This window comes from Propithecus coquereli, unplaced genomic scaffold, assembly GCF_000956105.1.
Source record: "Propithecus coquereli isolate 6110/MARCELLA unplaced genomic scaffold, Pcoq_1.0 Scaffold20, whole genome shotgun sequence".
Classification (NCBI taxonomy): Eukaryota; Metazoa; Chordata; class Mammalia; order Primates; family Indriidae; genus Propithecus; species Propithecus coquereli.
In genome coordinates this window covers 12,292,826-12,306,879 of record NW_012144967.1, presented here as the reverse complement: position 1 = coordinate 12,306,879, position 14,054 = coordinate 12,292,826, and the positions used below count along the sequence as shown (strand labels likewise).

Below are 14,054 nucleotides of genomic sequence, written 5' to 3'. Positions count from 1 at the left end.
AATTTAAGTTAATTAAAATTAAATAAAAATTTAAAAAGCTACACGCGGCTAAGTGGCTACTGTATAGGACAGCACAGGACTAGACCACCAGGGAGAAGAATGATAGAAAGGAGAGATTCCCCAGCTCAGAGAGGACTTGGGACAGAAACAGCCCAAGACACAGAAGCAGCCCGGGCAGGAGCCCAGGGAAAGGGCTGTGAGAAGCAAAGAGCTCAAGGTGACACAGGTGCACCCCAAGATCTAAGTGCCAGGCATCGCAGCCTGCGCTGGAGGACGGAGTCAGGAGAGGCAGGGGAGGGGCAGGTGTTGGCCCCAGGGCACTGTCCTTCAGGGACACTCTCACAGCCCCAGGGTATCTGGGGAGGGCACGGGGCGGGGAGGAGGTCAGGGTGGGTAAAGAGATCCCAAACCTGCTGAAGTAGGAATGGGTGGAAAAGCAAGAACTATCTCTGAGGAAAGCATTTCTGGGACTAGATTCTGGAGAATGACCTGTGTATGAGGGCTTGACACTGTCCTGGGCAGCTCCGGGAGGCAAAGCCAGGACCAGGAGTGGGCATTACAGGAAGCTGCTTGGAGCTCAGAACAAGGATGAGCTTTTAAACAAGGAGAACTGACCAGGAGTGGAAGCGGGAAGCTTCCTGCCCTTGGAATGCTGGACTGAGAATGTTCTAAAGGAATCACCTCCTCCCCACCCCAGTGGAATACCAAAGCAGAAGCTGGAAGCCACCTGTTGAGGGACTGCAGAGGGGTTTCTTCCTGTAGAGAGAGTTGGTTGAGTTCTCTCCAGCTAGTTGTGTACTGATTCTGTATTTGGAGTGACAACACTCACAGAGCACTCACTAAGTGTCAGGCAGCTAAGCACCTGAGCTAAGCACTTTGCTGCCATTTCGTCCTCACTAACGCCATGAGCCTGGTCCTCTAGTCATCCACACTACTCAGAGAGGAAACTGAGTCACTGAGTGGTCACAGCTGGAAGGTGCTGGAGCTAGGATTTACAGTGGGCAGTCTGGTCCTGGAGCACCCCTGCCCCCACCCCACTGCACCATACTGTCTAGATGGCAGGTCTGCTTGTCTTGTCCTCTCCCTGCTCAGCCTTAACTGGCTACATTTCCCACCTGGCCCCATTCGCTGTGGTGGCCAGAACTACCACGTCAGGCCCCGCTGGCTGGGGTAGGCAACAGGCCTGGGTTCGCCAGAGCTGCCATTGCATCTGAAATCACGTTTATAATTTCCCTTCACCTCTTTTCACGTCTCATCCTGGGGGGTGTTTTCTCACCCCCTGCCCGGGATCCTGAGGGGAGAGAGGGCAGGGAAGAGGGAACGGGGCTGGCCCAGATCCCAGCCCCATGGCCCGGCTTCCACATGGCTGAGCAGGAACTCCGGAGCAGGAGCACACAAAGGAGGGCTTTGATGCGTCTCCAGCCAGGCCCAGTCCTCTCTCCTCTCCCCACAGTTCTTCCCTTGCCTTGCTCTGGGCCTCCTGTGAGCCCGATTTAACGGAAACTGGGCGGTGAGAAGTTCCTTGTGACACATTAATCCCAACCTGCTGACCGGACCACGCCTCCAGCCCAGGCTACCTTCAAAGCTCCAAGACAATTCAGGTACCAGGTGGCCGGAAGGAGGAGCTGCCGACCTGGTAGGTAAGTCGATACCAGGGGCCTGCCTGGGCCAGGGAGCCCAGCACTGGGGTGAGGAGTCTGGGTGGGGACACCGCATCCCAGGCTGCCTGTAAAACAAACCACTGGCCACTCTTCAGATTGAGCCAGGCCAATCTGATGGCAGATTTAGCAAATAAGAATGCAGGACACCCAGTTAAATGTGTCCTATGCAATATTTGGGACATCCTTATGCTAAAAAAGTATTTGTGACTCATCTGAAATTCACATGTAACTGGGCATTCTGCATTTTAACTGGCAACTCTAGATGGCAGGGAATAGCATGGACTCGGAGTGAGGGCTAGGCAGTTTTTCACTGTATATAGCTTGTAAATCCATATTTAAAAAAAAATCGAAGTTAACAGCTTAGGCATATTTAGAAAAGAGTTGCTGCACTGACTTTAACCTAGACTTTTCAAGATCTAGGCCTGTTCCGATGGTCTGCTTAACTGGCTGTGTCCAGCCACCATCTCTCCTGTCTGAGCTCCGAGGGGCAGTTCTGTCACCCTCTCTGTTCCTGTTCCAACAAAACTCAAGTGACGGCACAGCAGCATTTCAGCGTGTCTGTCCCTGTGCCCACATATTTGGACATCTACCAGCCAGAACGATGGCTTCGATTTGCTTCCTGTGGGTGGATTACAGTCCCTGGAACTTCCCTGTCCTTGCTGGGGCTGTGGAGTGGGAGGGGAAGAGACGGGACACCCTCAGATATTCCGTGGGATCCTCCAAGTGTCTTCGTGCAAGTTAGGCTAATGATAAGTTTGATGATAAAAAAGGGAAGGGGAACCATGTTTTATAGCAAGACACTGTGCTGGGCACATTGCACAAATTGTGTGGTCTTCATGACAATTCTTTTTGGTAGGTACTGTTATTATTTTCGATTTGCAGGGGAGGGCCAGAAAGGTTAAATACCTTGCTGGGGGCACACAGGTGGTAAATGACAAAGCCTGATTCAAACCCAGGTCTCTCTGACCTCCAAGGTTTCTGTAACACCGGTTCTCCTAAGGAGTTTGCCTCTAGATGTCTTGGCTCTAGGTGTCAAACAGACTTGGTGTCACGTAGGCGTAGGTTTACGTCTCAGCTCTGCGACTTACCAACTGTGACTAGGTGACCGAATTGACCAAAACAACCTGGTCAAAGGCAGCAGCAGGATGGTGAAGAGTCCTTGAAGGCACAGGGGCATTTAGGTGGGAGATGAGAAAACCTGGAAACAGAGCTGTCTCCAAAAACACCCAGTAGGGAAGCAGGTTGTCTCATGGGCCGTGGCTGAGATTTGTTCAGGGGGCCACGCACTGCTTATGTGCACGTTATTTAATTACGTCTCACAACTCTTCCATCCCATTTTACAGGAGACAACCAAGACTTGCATTAAATCACACAGCCTACAAGTGGAGGAGACAGAATTTGAACCCAGGTGTGACTTTTGAGCTGCAGCAGCCTGCCTCTGGGTGCTGACAGGAAGTCACAACCTGGGTTTGAGTCCTGATCCCTGGCTATTCTGGGCTGTGTTACCTTGGACAGATCCCTCTTCTCCTGGCCCTGTTTGCTCCTGTGTAAAATGGGAATGATGCCAGCCCTGGCTCTGAGATAATGGATCTGAAACTATTAGTGCCTCACAAAGCACAGAACATACCCCCCGGTGCTGTGATTATGTAACCGGTCATCACCCCTCCGGAGCGCGAATGCCCAGGGGAAGGGCCATCCACCAGGCTGGGAAGGTTCTGAGGTGCCCTTTGGGCTGGGGCAGGAAGGCCACAGAAGGCAGGAGGGATTTCTTTGTCCTGCAGTGATCGTGGAACTAACTGAGAATGAAGCCCAACTCTAGTTTCGTCCTGGCTGGGCCAACTGTCCCAGCAGCTGAGAACTGAAGTGCTTGTGTGGGTGCCCTTCTCAAAGCCGTGTTTCCCCAAGTGTAGCCCAAGAACCATCTCCTTCAGAGCCACCTGGGGATGCTTTAAATTGCAGATTCCTGGGACCCAGCCCAGACCCCCAGAGTCAGAATCATGCAGGTGGGGCCCAGGCCCGTTCATTCCTAACAAATGTCCCAAGTGATTCCAATGCAAGTGAAAGTTTGAGACCCACAGTTCTGAGACAACAACAGAACGGTTTCTCTAATCACTGCAGCCCTGACTTCCTCTCCTAGGGAAGGGGCCACCGGAGAGGCCAGGACAGAGGAAGCAGGGCCCTTCTTTTCCCAAGGACTCAGTGTCTTCCAGAGGCAGTATGTCAGAGGGGGTGAGTACCCTGTACCCCAGGGCTCTCCTTCTCCCACCTTTCCTCTTTCCCTCCCTCCCTCCTCCCCACTTCCCTATCATCTCCTCTGCCCAGGATTATTGGCACACACCCTACAACTCTCTGTTGGCCCTGATCCCCCTAAAAGAGGAGTTGCAGCCATGACCTTGGGCAAAAGCACTAGTTTGGGGTCTGAGCAGGCCCATTTGTCTGGCCAGCTCAGGCTGACAGGGGAGCTGTTCCTGCTTCTTCCTAACTCCTTTCTGCCCAGGTGGGTACGTACCGCATGGTCCCTGAAGAGGAACAGGAGCTCCGTGCCCAACTGGAGCAACTCACAACCAAGGACCACGGGCCTGTCTTTGGCCGGTGCAGCCAACTGCCCCGCCACACCTTGCAGAAGGTGAGGTGGCTGGGGGTATGGGGAGGAACAGCCCAGGGAGGAAACAAGGGGAATGTGGCAGCATCCTCTCTCCTGTAGAAACGGTCCAGATCTGGCTCCCCAGGTCATCCTGGACCTGTTCTAGGGGCCATCCTGGAGGTCAGGGCTATGGCAGCAACTGAGCTGCCCAGACACCCAGGCCAGCCTAATCAAAGACTACAGCCTGGAGCCTCTGGACTAGGGCTCATCCTAGACTCAGATCTGAGGAGTGTTCGTTTGGAAGTGGCCCTGGGGAACAGGGATCCAACTGCTGCCCCTGCTGGATAGGCAAGAGGCGGGAACCAGACCTACTTCGAGCTTGCTGTGTGACCTCGAGCAAATTACTTTCCTTCTCTGGGTCTTGCCTTCTGTACCTGTGAAAGATGTTTGTTGGACTAGCTCAGAGATGGTCAGACTGTGCTCCGTTGGAGGTTGGCAGAGCTGACTTAGGGCTGCCGGGGAGGATGAGAAGTTGCTGAGCTGAGCCGGGACTCCTGGCTTCCGTCTCTGCTTCCCTGGGCATCTCAAGGGAAAGGTGCTCCTAGCTCCTGCGCACTTCACTCCTCCCGCCACCCATCATGTGGTCTGTCCAAGGAGAGAGCCGCCTGAGGTACACAGTTCTCCTGGTCCAGCAAAGGGGAGGAATGTGCGTCTCTGGGGCAGGAGGCAGGCTGCCGTCTGCCCGGGATCTTTGTTTTTGCAAAGATCAGAATCGAGCCTGGGAAGCAGCAGAGTGAAGTGATTAGGAGCGGAGCCTGAGTAGCAGTTTCAGCGCCACCCCTCTCTGGGTAACCTCGGGCAGGGATATCTTCACCTTTATCAGCCTCAGTGTGCTCATCTGAGAGATGGGAATAAGAATGCCAGCCGTAACGGGTTACAGCAAAGACTAAAAACCAGTGCATTCAAAGGACTTAGCAGTTGCCCAGTAAGGTCTCAGCAAGTATAGGCAGTTATTGTTAGAAAATTTTAGACCCTTGGCTATATCCTGCAAAGGAGCCCAGGATGAGCACTTCGACCTAATTTTCTCCAAATGCAACAATCTGAGGTGCTGCTGGCGCAGATGCTGCCTATGTGGGCAGAAGGGTGAGGGTCCCAGGTGCAGACCCCTCGGCCCTCTCAGCCGGTCTGGCTCTGGTAGGCAGCTCATCACATATGTGACGGCCCTGCACCCGCCCCTGCCTCTCACTTGGTGCCCACACCCTCCCCTGTTCCAGGCCAAGGACGAGCTGAACGAAAGGGAGGAGACTCGCGAGCAGGCGGTGCGAGAGCTGCAGGAGCTGGTGCAGGAGCAGGCGGCCTCTGGGGAGGAGCTGGCCATGGCCGTGGCTGAGAGGGTGCGGGACAAGGACAGTGCCTTCCTCCTGCGCTTCATCCGCTCCCGGAAATTCAACGTGGGCCGAGCCTATGAGCTGCTCAGAGGTGAGGCCCCCGCCGGAGGGACGGCCCTGGGAAGGCAGGAGCAGGTCAGGAGGATGGTGTTCGCCCTCACCCAGGCACTGAGGACGGCTGCTGTGCGCAAGTCAGTTTCCCTGAGCCGCCACATCCTTACCTGTAAAATGGGCCCGTGCGTGAACTAAGTAGCCTCCAAGTTCCCTTTCAGCTCTGACGATGAATGAATGAAGGAATGGAGTCTGTCAGGGCCTGATTCCTAGAGGTCCGGCTCCTCTCTCTTCTCTCCCAGCCTTGGGATGAGCAGAACTGGGGTGCCCGATTTGGCAGAGGAGGGGAGGAGTTTCCCCTTCAGCACCCACTGTCAGAACCCAGGCTTTGGCTCCGGAATGCTGCCGGGAGGGGGATACGGCTTGCTCACCGCAGTCACCTAAACCTCACGTGCAGGGAGCTGAAGCCGGTGCCAGCCCCGGGAATGAGCCCAGGGACAGAACCGCCTTGGCATTGCTGGCTGGGTGGAGACAAGTTCCCTAAAAAAAAAAATCAAAAAAGGAAAATCAAGTCTTTGGTGCAGGGGAAAGAAAGGCTGTCTGAGCAGGCTACCTTTGCGGGCTAATGGTTTTCTTTGTCTTCCTTCTTCCCCGAATGTCAATTCCGCGCCGTGCTGTGCTGACCACTGTTTTAGGCCAAGGGATGCAGCAGAGAACAAGACAGACAAGACTCCCCTTCCCTCATGGAACTCATTATATTCTAATGGTGGAAACAATAGGCCAGATATATAAGATAAAAATAAGATAAAAAATATGGAGAATGTTAGATAGTGATAAGGAATAGAGAGAAAAATAAGAGAGGGGGATCAAAAAGCTCAAGGGGTTGAAGTTTTAGGGAAAGTAGCCAGGAAGACCCTCTGCAAAGTGAACTTTTGAAGAAGAACCCCTCCCGGGGCTCAAGTTTGGTGGTGCAGGCGGCCCCCCGGAGGCAGGGACCTTTTCAGGATGGGTGAGGAGGGAGTTGGAGGGCAGAAGAGGGGCTGCTGGAATCAGGAAGAAGGGCCTCTGTCCCGCTTGGGGTTGGGATTTTATCCCAGGGGCTCCTCCCTGGCGCTGCCCACACCTGCTCTCAGTGAAGCCTGCGCCCAGCTGGAAAACCTGTGCCTCGTTCCCACGGGAAAGAAAATAACAAATAACAATTGTCCTCATATTTAGGACTATACCTCAGGTTTGCACAGCATACGGCAATGTTCGCACCTTGAATCCTGTTTGATTGCCACAATAATTTGTTGAGATAGGTCAATATTATTATGTGATTTTTTTGGGAGAGGAAACATGGGCCTCAGATGGGTTGAGTATCTGGCTCCATCACACACAAGACATGGGGAAGAGCCTGGAGGAGGCTAGGTCTCTGATCCCTGCCAGGTGGGAGGGGGATGGGATGGGATGGCTCCCTGAGGGGTTCCTCATGGTGCTCTCTCCTGCAGGCTACGTGAACTTCCGGCTGCAGTACCCTGAGCTCTTCGACAGCCTGTCCCCGGAGGCTGTCCGCTGCACCATCGAGGCTGGCTACCCTGGTGTCCTCTCCACCCGGGACAAGTATGGCCGAGTGGTCATGCTCTTCAACATCGAGAACTGGCAAAGTCAAGAAATCACCTTCGACGAGGTCAGTGGGGGTTCACTGGGCTCCCTCCCACTCCACAGGCAGGTTCCCTCCCCCAACCCTGGCCTCTGTTGGGCCCTCATTCCTGGCTCCCCAGGAGGCGAGGTCTGCGGAAGGGGAAAGGCGGGCAGCCACCTGCCACCAAGCCCTTCCTGGGCAGGGGGAATATTCCTAGGATGTCCAGGACAGCTGGAAATCTCCGCAGCTTTGCAGTTGGGGCTTGCTGGCCAAATAGTACATGGCTATTCCAGGGTGTCGCCGCCAAGTGCCAAGTGGGGGTAACAGCTGTGGGCTACCCCGGGGGCAGCCTGGCCAAATGCTAAAAGCTGAGAGCAACAGAGAGAACAGGAATTGGTGGATTGGGGGCTGGAATAGATTCCGGAAAGCACAGAGCTTCCAACCTATTTAGGAGCCTGAGTTCTTTGTGCTAGTACATGTGTGATTTTGCTTGTCTGAGCCCTTAGGAGGGCTGCCCCAAGTGGGGAATTCAGGGTTTGTCTTGGGAGAACTTCGGCAGGCACCACTGAGCCTTAAAAAGGTTTATTTTTTTAATTTAAAAAAAGGTACAAACTTATTTTACAAAACGCTATCTAGTTGTCTCAATGTCATTTATTAAAAAGTCCATCTTTTTCAATGACTTGAGCTGCCATCTTCATCATAGTCTATATTTTCGTATGCACTTGGGTCCACTTCTGGACTTTCTATCCCGTTCCGTTGGTCCGTTTGTCTGTTCATGCTCCAATGCCACATTGTTTTCATTATAGAGATTTTATGGCACGTTTGAATTCCATTAGGGCTACTTCTGTCCTTACTGCTCCACTTTTTTTCTTATTACATAAGTGATAGCTACTCATTTTAGAAGATACAAAAAAATCACCAATTAAAAATTATACACAATTCAACTACCCAGAGATTTCTACCACTGACATCCTCCCAATCTACTTTTTCTAAACACACACATACACACATTTTTCTTATAAAGATGGGATCATACTCACACTCTACAGTAACATAGACCACAAACATTTTTCTATATCATTAGTCTTCTTTTTTTTTTTTTTTTTCACTCTCACAGCCTGGTGATCATTAGTCTTCCGTATAATTTTTTTTTTTTTTGAGACAAGGTCTTGCTCTGTCACCCAGGCTAGAGTGCCTGATCATAGCTCACTGCAGCCTCAGACTCCTGGGCTCAAGTGCTCCTCCTGCCTCAGACTCCTGAGTAGCTGGGACTACAGGCGAGCACCACAACGCCTTGCTAATTTTTCTATTTTTAGTAGAGACAGGATCTCGCTCTTGCTCAGGCTGGTCTCGAACTTCTGAGCTCAAGCGATCCTCCCGCCTTGGCCTCCCAGAGTGCTAGGATTACAGGCGTGAGCCACCGCACCTGGCCTCTGTATCATTTTAACTGCTCCAGAGTATTCCATAGCATAAGTGCAGCATAATTTCACCTGTCCCTTATTGTTGAATATTTAGATTGTTTCCAATGCTTCTATTCTTATAAGAGTACTGGGCTTAACACCCTGGCTTCTAGCCATGGATGTGACAGTCAAGCTTGTTTTCTTGGTGTACATTCACAGAGGCAGAATGCCCGGATGGATAAATCCCGTGGCAAATGACCTCTAGTAAAGAATTTACCGATTAGCTCTCCCCTCGGGACCTGAGCCGTAATTACCTTTGTGGGTTAGATTTTACGGCCTGTTTCCTGTGCCCAAGATCTTGCAGGCCTACTGCTTCATCCTGGAGAAGCTTCTGGAGAATGAGGAAACACAGATTAACGGCTTCTGCATCATCGAGAACTTCAAGGGCTTTACCATGCAGCAGGCTGCCGCGCTCCGGCCCTCGGACCTCAGGAAGATGGTGGACATGCTCCAGGTGAGGCCTTGGAGCCCTGTTCCACAGAGCCCTTCACATACGGGAGGCCGAGCAGCTGGTCGGGATTTTGGTTTCATGGTGCTGGCAGGGACCTGAGAAGTCAACCACCTAGTGCCATAAAGGGCAGTGAAAAACCACAGTCCCAACTAAAAACGCTTGCGTGCTGATCGACACTTTTCCAAGCGTTCACATTCATGTTTTCCATTGACTCCTCGGAAGCATTCTCTCCCTGCTTCCATGCTTCATTTTACAAACCCGCAAACTGAGGCTCAGAGATTTACATGATTTCTCAAGGTCACCCGGCAATAAACTGGCAGAGACCAAACTTGAATGTACATCTCCTGACCAGGAATCCCACGCCCTCTGTCCACATAGATCATGCTGCCTCTCTTTGAATGTGGATTTACCCTGAGAAAGAGATAGCACCAACCCTCCTGACAACTCATTTCTATGTATACTGACATGCCAGGAGTCCCTTCTTAGAGCTACCTTAGATCTGCTCTGTGTGTATCTGGGAAAGGAGGGGTGGGTGGTGGGGGTCGTAAGAGGGGCTGAAGGACAACGAGGCTTGATCACAGTGTCTCTGAGGTCTATAAGAGTTTGAGGTACACTCAGCAGGTAAGTGGGTTTGAAAAAACTCAGTCACCAAAAAACCAAGCCAGGCTATCATTTCATTTCTTTACTTTACCTGATTCGAGTGTGTTTTGCATCAGCAGGAGAGGGTTGGGCTGTACGACTTCTGGGGCTTCCTCCCTGCAGTTTGGAGCCACAGTGAATCCTGGGCTCCCTAGTTGCTGGCCCAGGGCTGCATCTTTTAGTGGGTTCTCTGGGGGAAACGTGTGATGCTGGCCAGGTGTGTCCTATGCCATGGGGAGAGGCCATGGGAAATGAGTGGGAACCTCTGAGGCCACTGGGGCCATGGGGTGGGGGTCGCTCTCTGTCACTGCAGGATTCCTTCCCAGCCCGGTTCAAAGCCATCCACTTCATCTACCAGCCGTGGTACTTCACCACGACCTATAACGTGGTCAAGCCCTTCTTGAAGAGCAAGCTGCTCCAGAGGGTGAGTGCACAGCCTGCCTGGGGAAGTGGCTCCGGGAGTGAGTCAGGGAGCAAACGTGGGGCTGGAGCAGGAAGGAGCTCATGAGACAAGAGGGCTGAGGGTGGGGCCCTCCCCGGAGCCGTCCTCACACTGTACTGTGGTCCTGAACTGAGTGGATCCCACTGACAGCACAATATGTGGGACCAAGGAGAGGGATGTCACCAGGTAAAGATGGCACACTGGGGCTCTGTCCTGTCTACCTCATCCCTCGTCCTTAGAGCATCTCCTGCTCAGCTCTGTCTCCCTTGCCCCCTGCAGGTCTTTGTCCATGGGGACGACCTCTCTGACTTCTTCCAGGAGATTGATGAGAACATCCTGCCCTGTGACTTTGGGGGCACCCTGCCCAAGTATGACGGCAAAGTCGTTGCTGAGCAGCTCTTTGGGCCCCAGGCCCAATCTGAGAACACAGCCTTCTGAGGACATCTGCTGCCACCTGAACTGTAGCTAGCACCCCTGGCCTCTCCTCCGCTGCCCTGGACCCACGCTGGGAAGGGGCTGCCGGGTTGGTGACTGTGCTCCCCCGAACCTCCCTAAGCTCCGGGGAGCCCAGGTGTCACCCTTCTCCCAAGTTGGAGGTGCAATAAAGGATGGGAAATTCCCTTGAACAAGAAGAGTTGGGGGCAGTTATTAATGTATTCCCACCTGCCCTTAAAACTTTAAGATGTGACTTTTGTGTGAGATTGAAATAATTTTAAAGACTCTAATTAGGCTTCCCAATAATTTCCTTTGCTGGCCGGGCACAATGGCTCAAGCCTATAATCCTAGCACTCTGGGAGGCCGAGGCAGGAGGATTGCTTGAGGTTAGGAGTTCCAGACCAGACTGAGTGAGACCCCGTCTCTACTAAAAATAGAAAAAAAATTTAGCTGGGCTTGGTGGTGCATGCCTGTAATGCCAGCTACTCGGGAGGCTGAGGCAGGAGGATCCCTTGAATCCAGGAGTTTGAGGTTGCTGTGAGCTAGGTTGACGCCATGGCACTCTAGCCCAGGTGACAGAGTGAGACTGTCTCAAAAAAAAAAAAAAATTCCTTTGCAGCAGAGTTTTGCTACTTAGGGTCTATGAAAACAGGCAAGGAGCCTGGGTTAAAAGTCCCTGCTGTCCCCCAAATACAATAAATAGATGATAAAAGAGGGAGGATGTAAGTTCAAATGACTCAGCAAACATAGTAATCTTGGTGGCCTGTAGGCAGGCGAGGGGTTTTCCACACTGAATTCCAGGGTGGAAGCAACCGTGAAGCAGCTTCATCTGGGGGTGGCCTGTTCCCTTCGGTCACCTCCAGTCTGATGTGTGTAGAGACGGTCAGGAGCTTGGGCCTCTTTCCAAGGTGGAGGTCACGTCCCCCTCCATCCGTCTGGGGGAAGTGTCTTTCTACCATAGCCTTTCTCCTCCTTGCCTGGATGGATGGTTTTCCTTAGATTTACAGGTGACATCTTCTCTGAGCACTCTCAGTACTCATGTTCTACAGTTAAAGCTCTTTTTTGTCTTCAGTCTCAGGCACTTCACAGTGATGAACTCCCACTTTCCAACTGCATATTTTGACAAGTACAAATGCTTTCCTTCTATGGGGCTGGCTTTCTTCAAGTGCTTGGTGAGTGTGAGCTCATTTTTGTAGGTGAGAACCCCTGTTGGAAACCTCTGTTTGCTGAGCATGCTGTTCCCTCTTGGAGAAGTGTTGGCTGCTTCTGGGTATGGGGCTCCCAGACATTGACGGATATTTCTCCTAAGATTGGACACTTAAACGTGTCCACACGGAAGCAGACACCTGTTGTCTACCTAGTGGTGGTAGGTGAGGGTCGACCTTCCCAATGGCTCGCACTTAGGTATCTCAGTGAATCAGACCAAGACTTGTCTCTCTTGCCTGTAGGATCACTCCCCTGCTGTAGGTACGAAGTACTCTTGATGCTATACCCACCTCTTGCAGGACCTTACAACCATTCCCCGGACTTCAAGTTCTACCCAATCCCATTGTTTTCATGGAGTTCTTTCTTGTTTTCCAGTGAGGCTATGTACATGTCACATGTAAATGTACATATATGCCTTTATTTCTTACATCCTTTCTTTCATTCCTAGGGTTTGCAGTGTGTGCTCATTACCCAAGTAAGTTCTTTCTTTATAACATTCACAGTCAACCATCCATGGTCACATATGATATTTACACAGGACTTCTGAGCTGGAGGAGGAATCGTAGCAAATTATTGTGGGCAGAAGGGTGGGAGGTTAACCAGAGAGGATTTTCCCCCACAAGTTGAGGCTTCCTTTTTTCAAATCAAATCTCACGTGGACCCTTGGTATTTAAACCTAAAAAGAGTGGAGCTGCGGTGGTCGAAGGCGCCTCGCCCCGAGGATCTCCTGGGAACAGCTGGAACTGGGACGGTATTTCAGGCAGGAAGGCGGGGCGCGTGAGGAAGGAAGGGAGACCAGCGTTTGCCCGTCGAGGGCGCCGGTGGCCTGAATGGAGGTGGCGGAGTGGGGACGCGGATGAGGCTGAGTGAAAGAATTCAAAGGAATTCGTACTTTCCACGTTTTCGAGATGTACTTCTACGTGTTTTTCCAGAGTTGTGCCCCAAATGTGAGGGAAACAGTGGCTGACCCCTGCTGGTTGACCCCGTCTTACCCCAGCACCCTGTCAGGTGCCCTCCTGGACGTGGCCCCGGCCCGCCCTCTGATTCGTGGCAGCTCTAAGTGTATGAGTGAGATCAGGACGTGGAGAGAACTGCAGGTAGATGCCGGGATGCTGGGGTCCCCACGAAAGTCAGCAGTGGCTTTCAGAGGAAGAAACCACAGGGCCGGGACCCAGGGAGCCGGCTCTGACTGTGGGCTCGCACCGCCCCCTGCCGGCCTTGCCCTGGCACTGCCCCTCCGGGGACAAGCTGGGCAGGAAGGAGCGCCGGGTGGGCTGGGTGGTGTCCCGGAAGGTGGCTCCGCCTGTGGCAGAACGTGTCTTAAGACCAGGAATATTAAATCCGATGTGCTCAGCCTCACAAAATCCCAGATGCCTATGTGTGTGATCCTTACAAGTGGCCACCCCCCACCCCCACATTAATGAGATAGAGGTAGAGGGACAATAAAATACTCTTTTGAAAGCCACCAGCTATGGGAAGGGTGAGAACAAAACATGAATTTTATGACAGCCATTTGATGCCTATGACCGCTTCCTTTCTGGAGACCCTGGGATGAGGCAGGGGTTCTGCCACATAAAAGTAATTTGAGCAGAATGAGAGTTGGAAGGGTGCAGCGATGCATTTCTGCCATCCTGATGTGGGCTTTCAGACTCCGGAAGCAATTCATCAAGGTGTGGGCAGAGGTCTCAGCATGCAATTGGGCCACCGGCTTCAGAGAGCCTCTAAATGAGACGGGCCACTGCTCAGAGCCTCGAGTTTACCCAAGGGCAACTGGAGAGGCTGATGCTGTCTGGAGGCCTGGCAAAGGCTTCTGGAAGAGGTGTGCCTTTGTCTTAACTCAAGCCAGGAAAAGAGGTGAAGAGTCAACTAAGGGATGAAGTAGACCGTCACTGATCCTCCTCTCTGTGTGGGGGGTGCACGGCTCAGTGTTGGGTCTGGCAGCTTGCAGGATGCCCTGGAGGTCCGAGGAGGACAGTATTTGCCCCAGTTGGGAACTTACTAGCAATGCACATGCCTAGGCCCCATCTCAGAAGTGCTGAATCAGAATCTGCATTTTTAACAAGACACCCCCGCCCCTGAAAGGGGCTTGCACATTAAAGAGCCAATCAAAGCCTGC

At 52.4% G+C, this 14,054-nt stretch overlaps 1 protein-coding gene across 1 annotated transcript; it reads left to right on the top strand.

Moving 5' to 3' along the window:
* Positions 1-1,595: 1,595 nt before the first annotated feature.
* Positions 1,596-10,910, top strand: RLBP1 (retinaldehyde binding protein 1). Its single transcript, XM_012643743.1, has 9 exons — positions 1,596-1,640; positions 3,005-3,128; positions 3,780-3,890; positions 4,159-4,287; positions 5,520-5,724; positions 7,172-7,350; positions 9,061-9,219; positions 10,169-10,279; positions 10,577-10,910. Exons 3-9 carry the CDS (start codon positions 3,879-3,881, stop codon positions 10,733-10,735), a joined length of 954 nt encoding a protein of 317 aa, XP_012499197.1. The 5' UTR covers positions 1,596-1,640; positions 3,005-3,128; positions 3,780-3,878; the 3' UTR covers positions 10,736-10,910.
* The last annotated feature ends 3,144 nt before the right edge of the window (positions 10,911-14,054 follow it).

Excerpts from the sequence above, each read along its gene's own strand:
- RLBP1 (XM_012643743.1), top strand. Across the intron at positions 9,220-10,168 it reads AGATGGTGGACATGCTCCAG|GATTCCTTCCCAGCCCGGTT; the intron begins GTGAGGCCTTGG and ends CTGTCACTGCAG. Across the intron at positions 10,280-10,576 it reads AGAGCAAGCTGCTCCAGAGG|GTCTTTGTCCATGGGGACGA; the intron begins GTGAGTGCACAG and ends TGCCCCCTGCAG.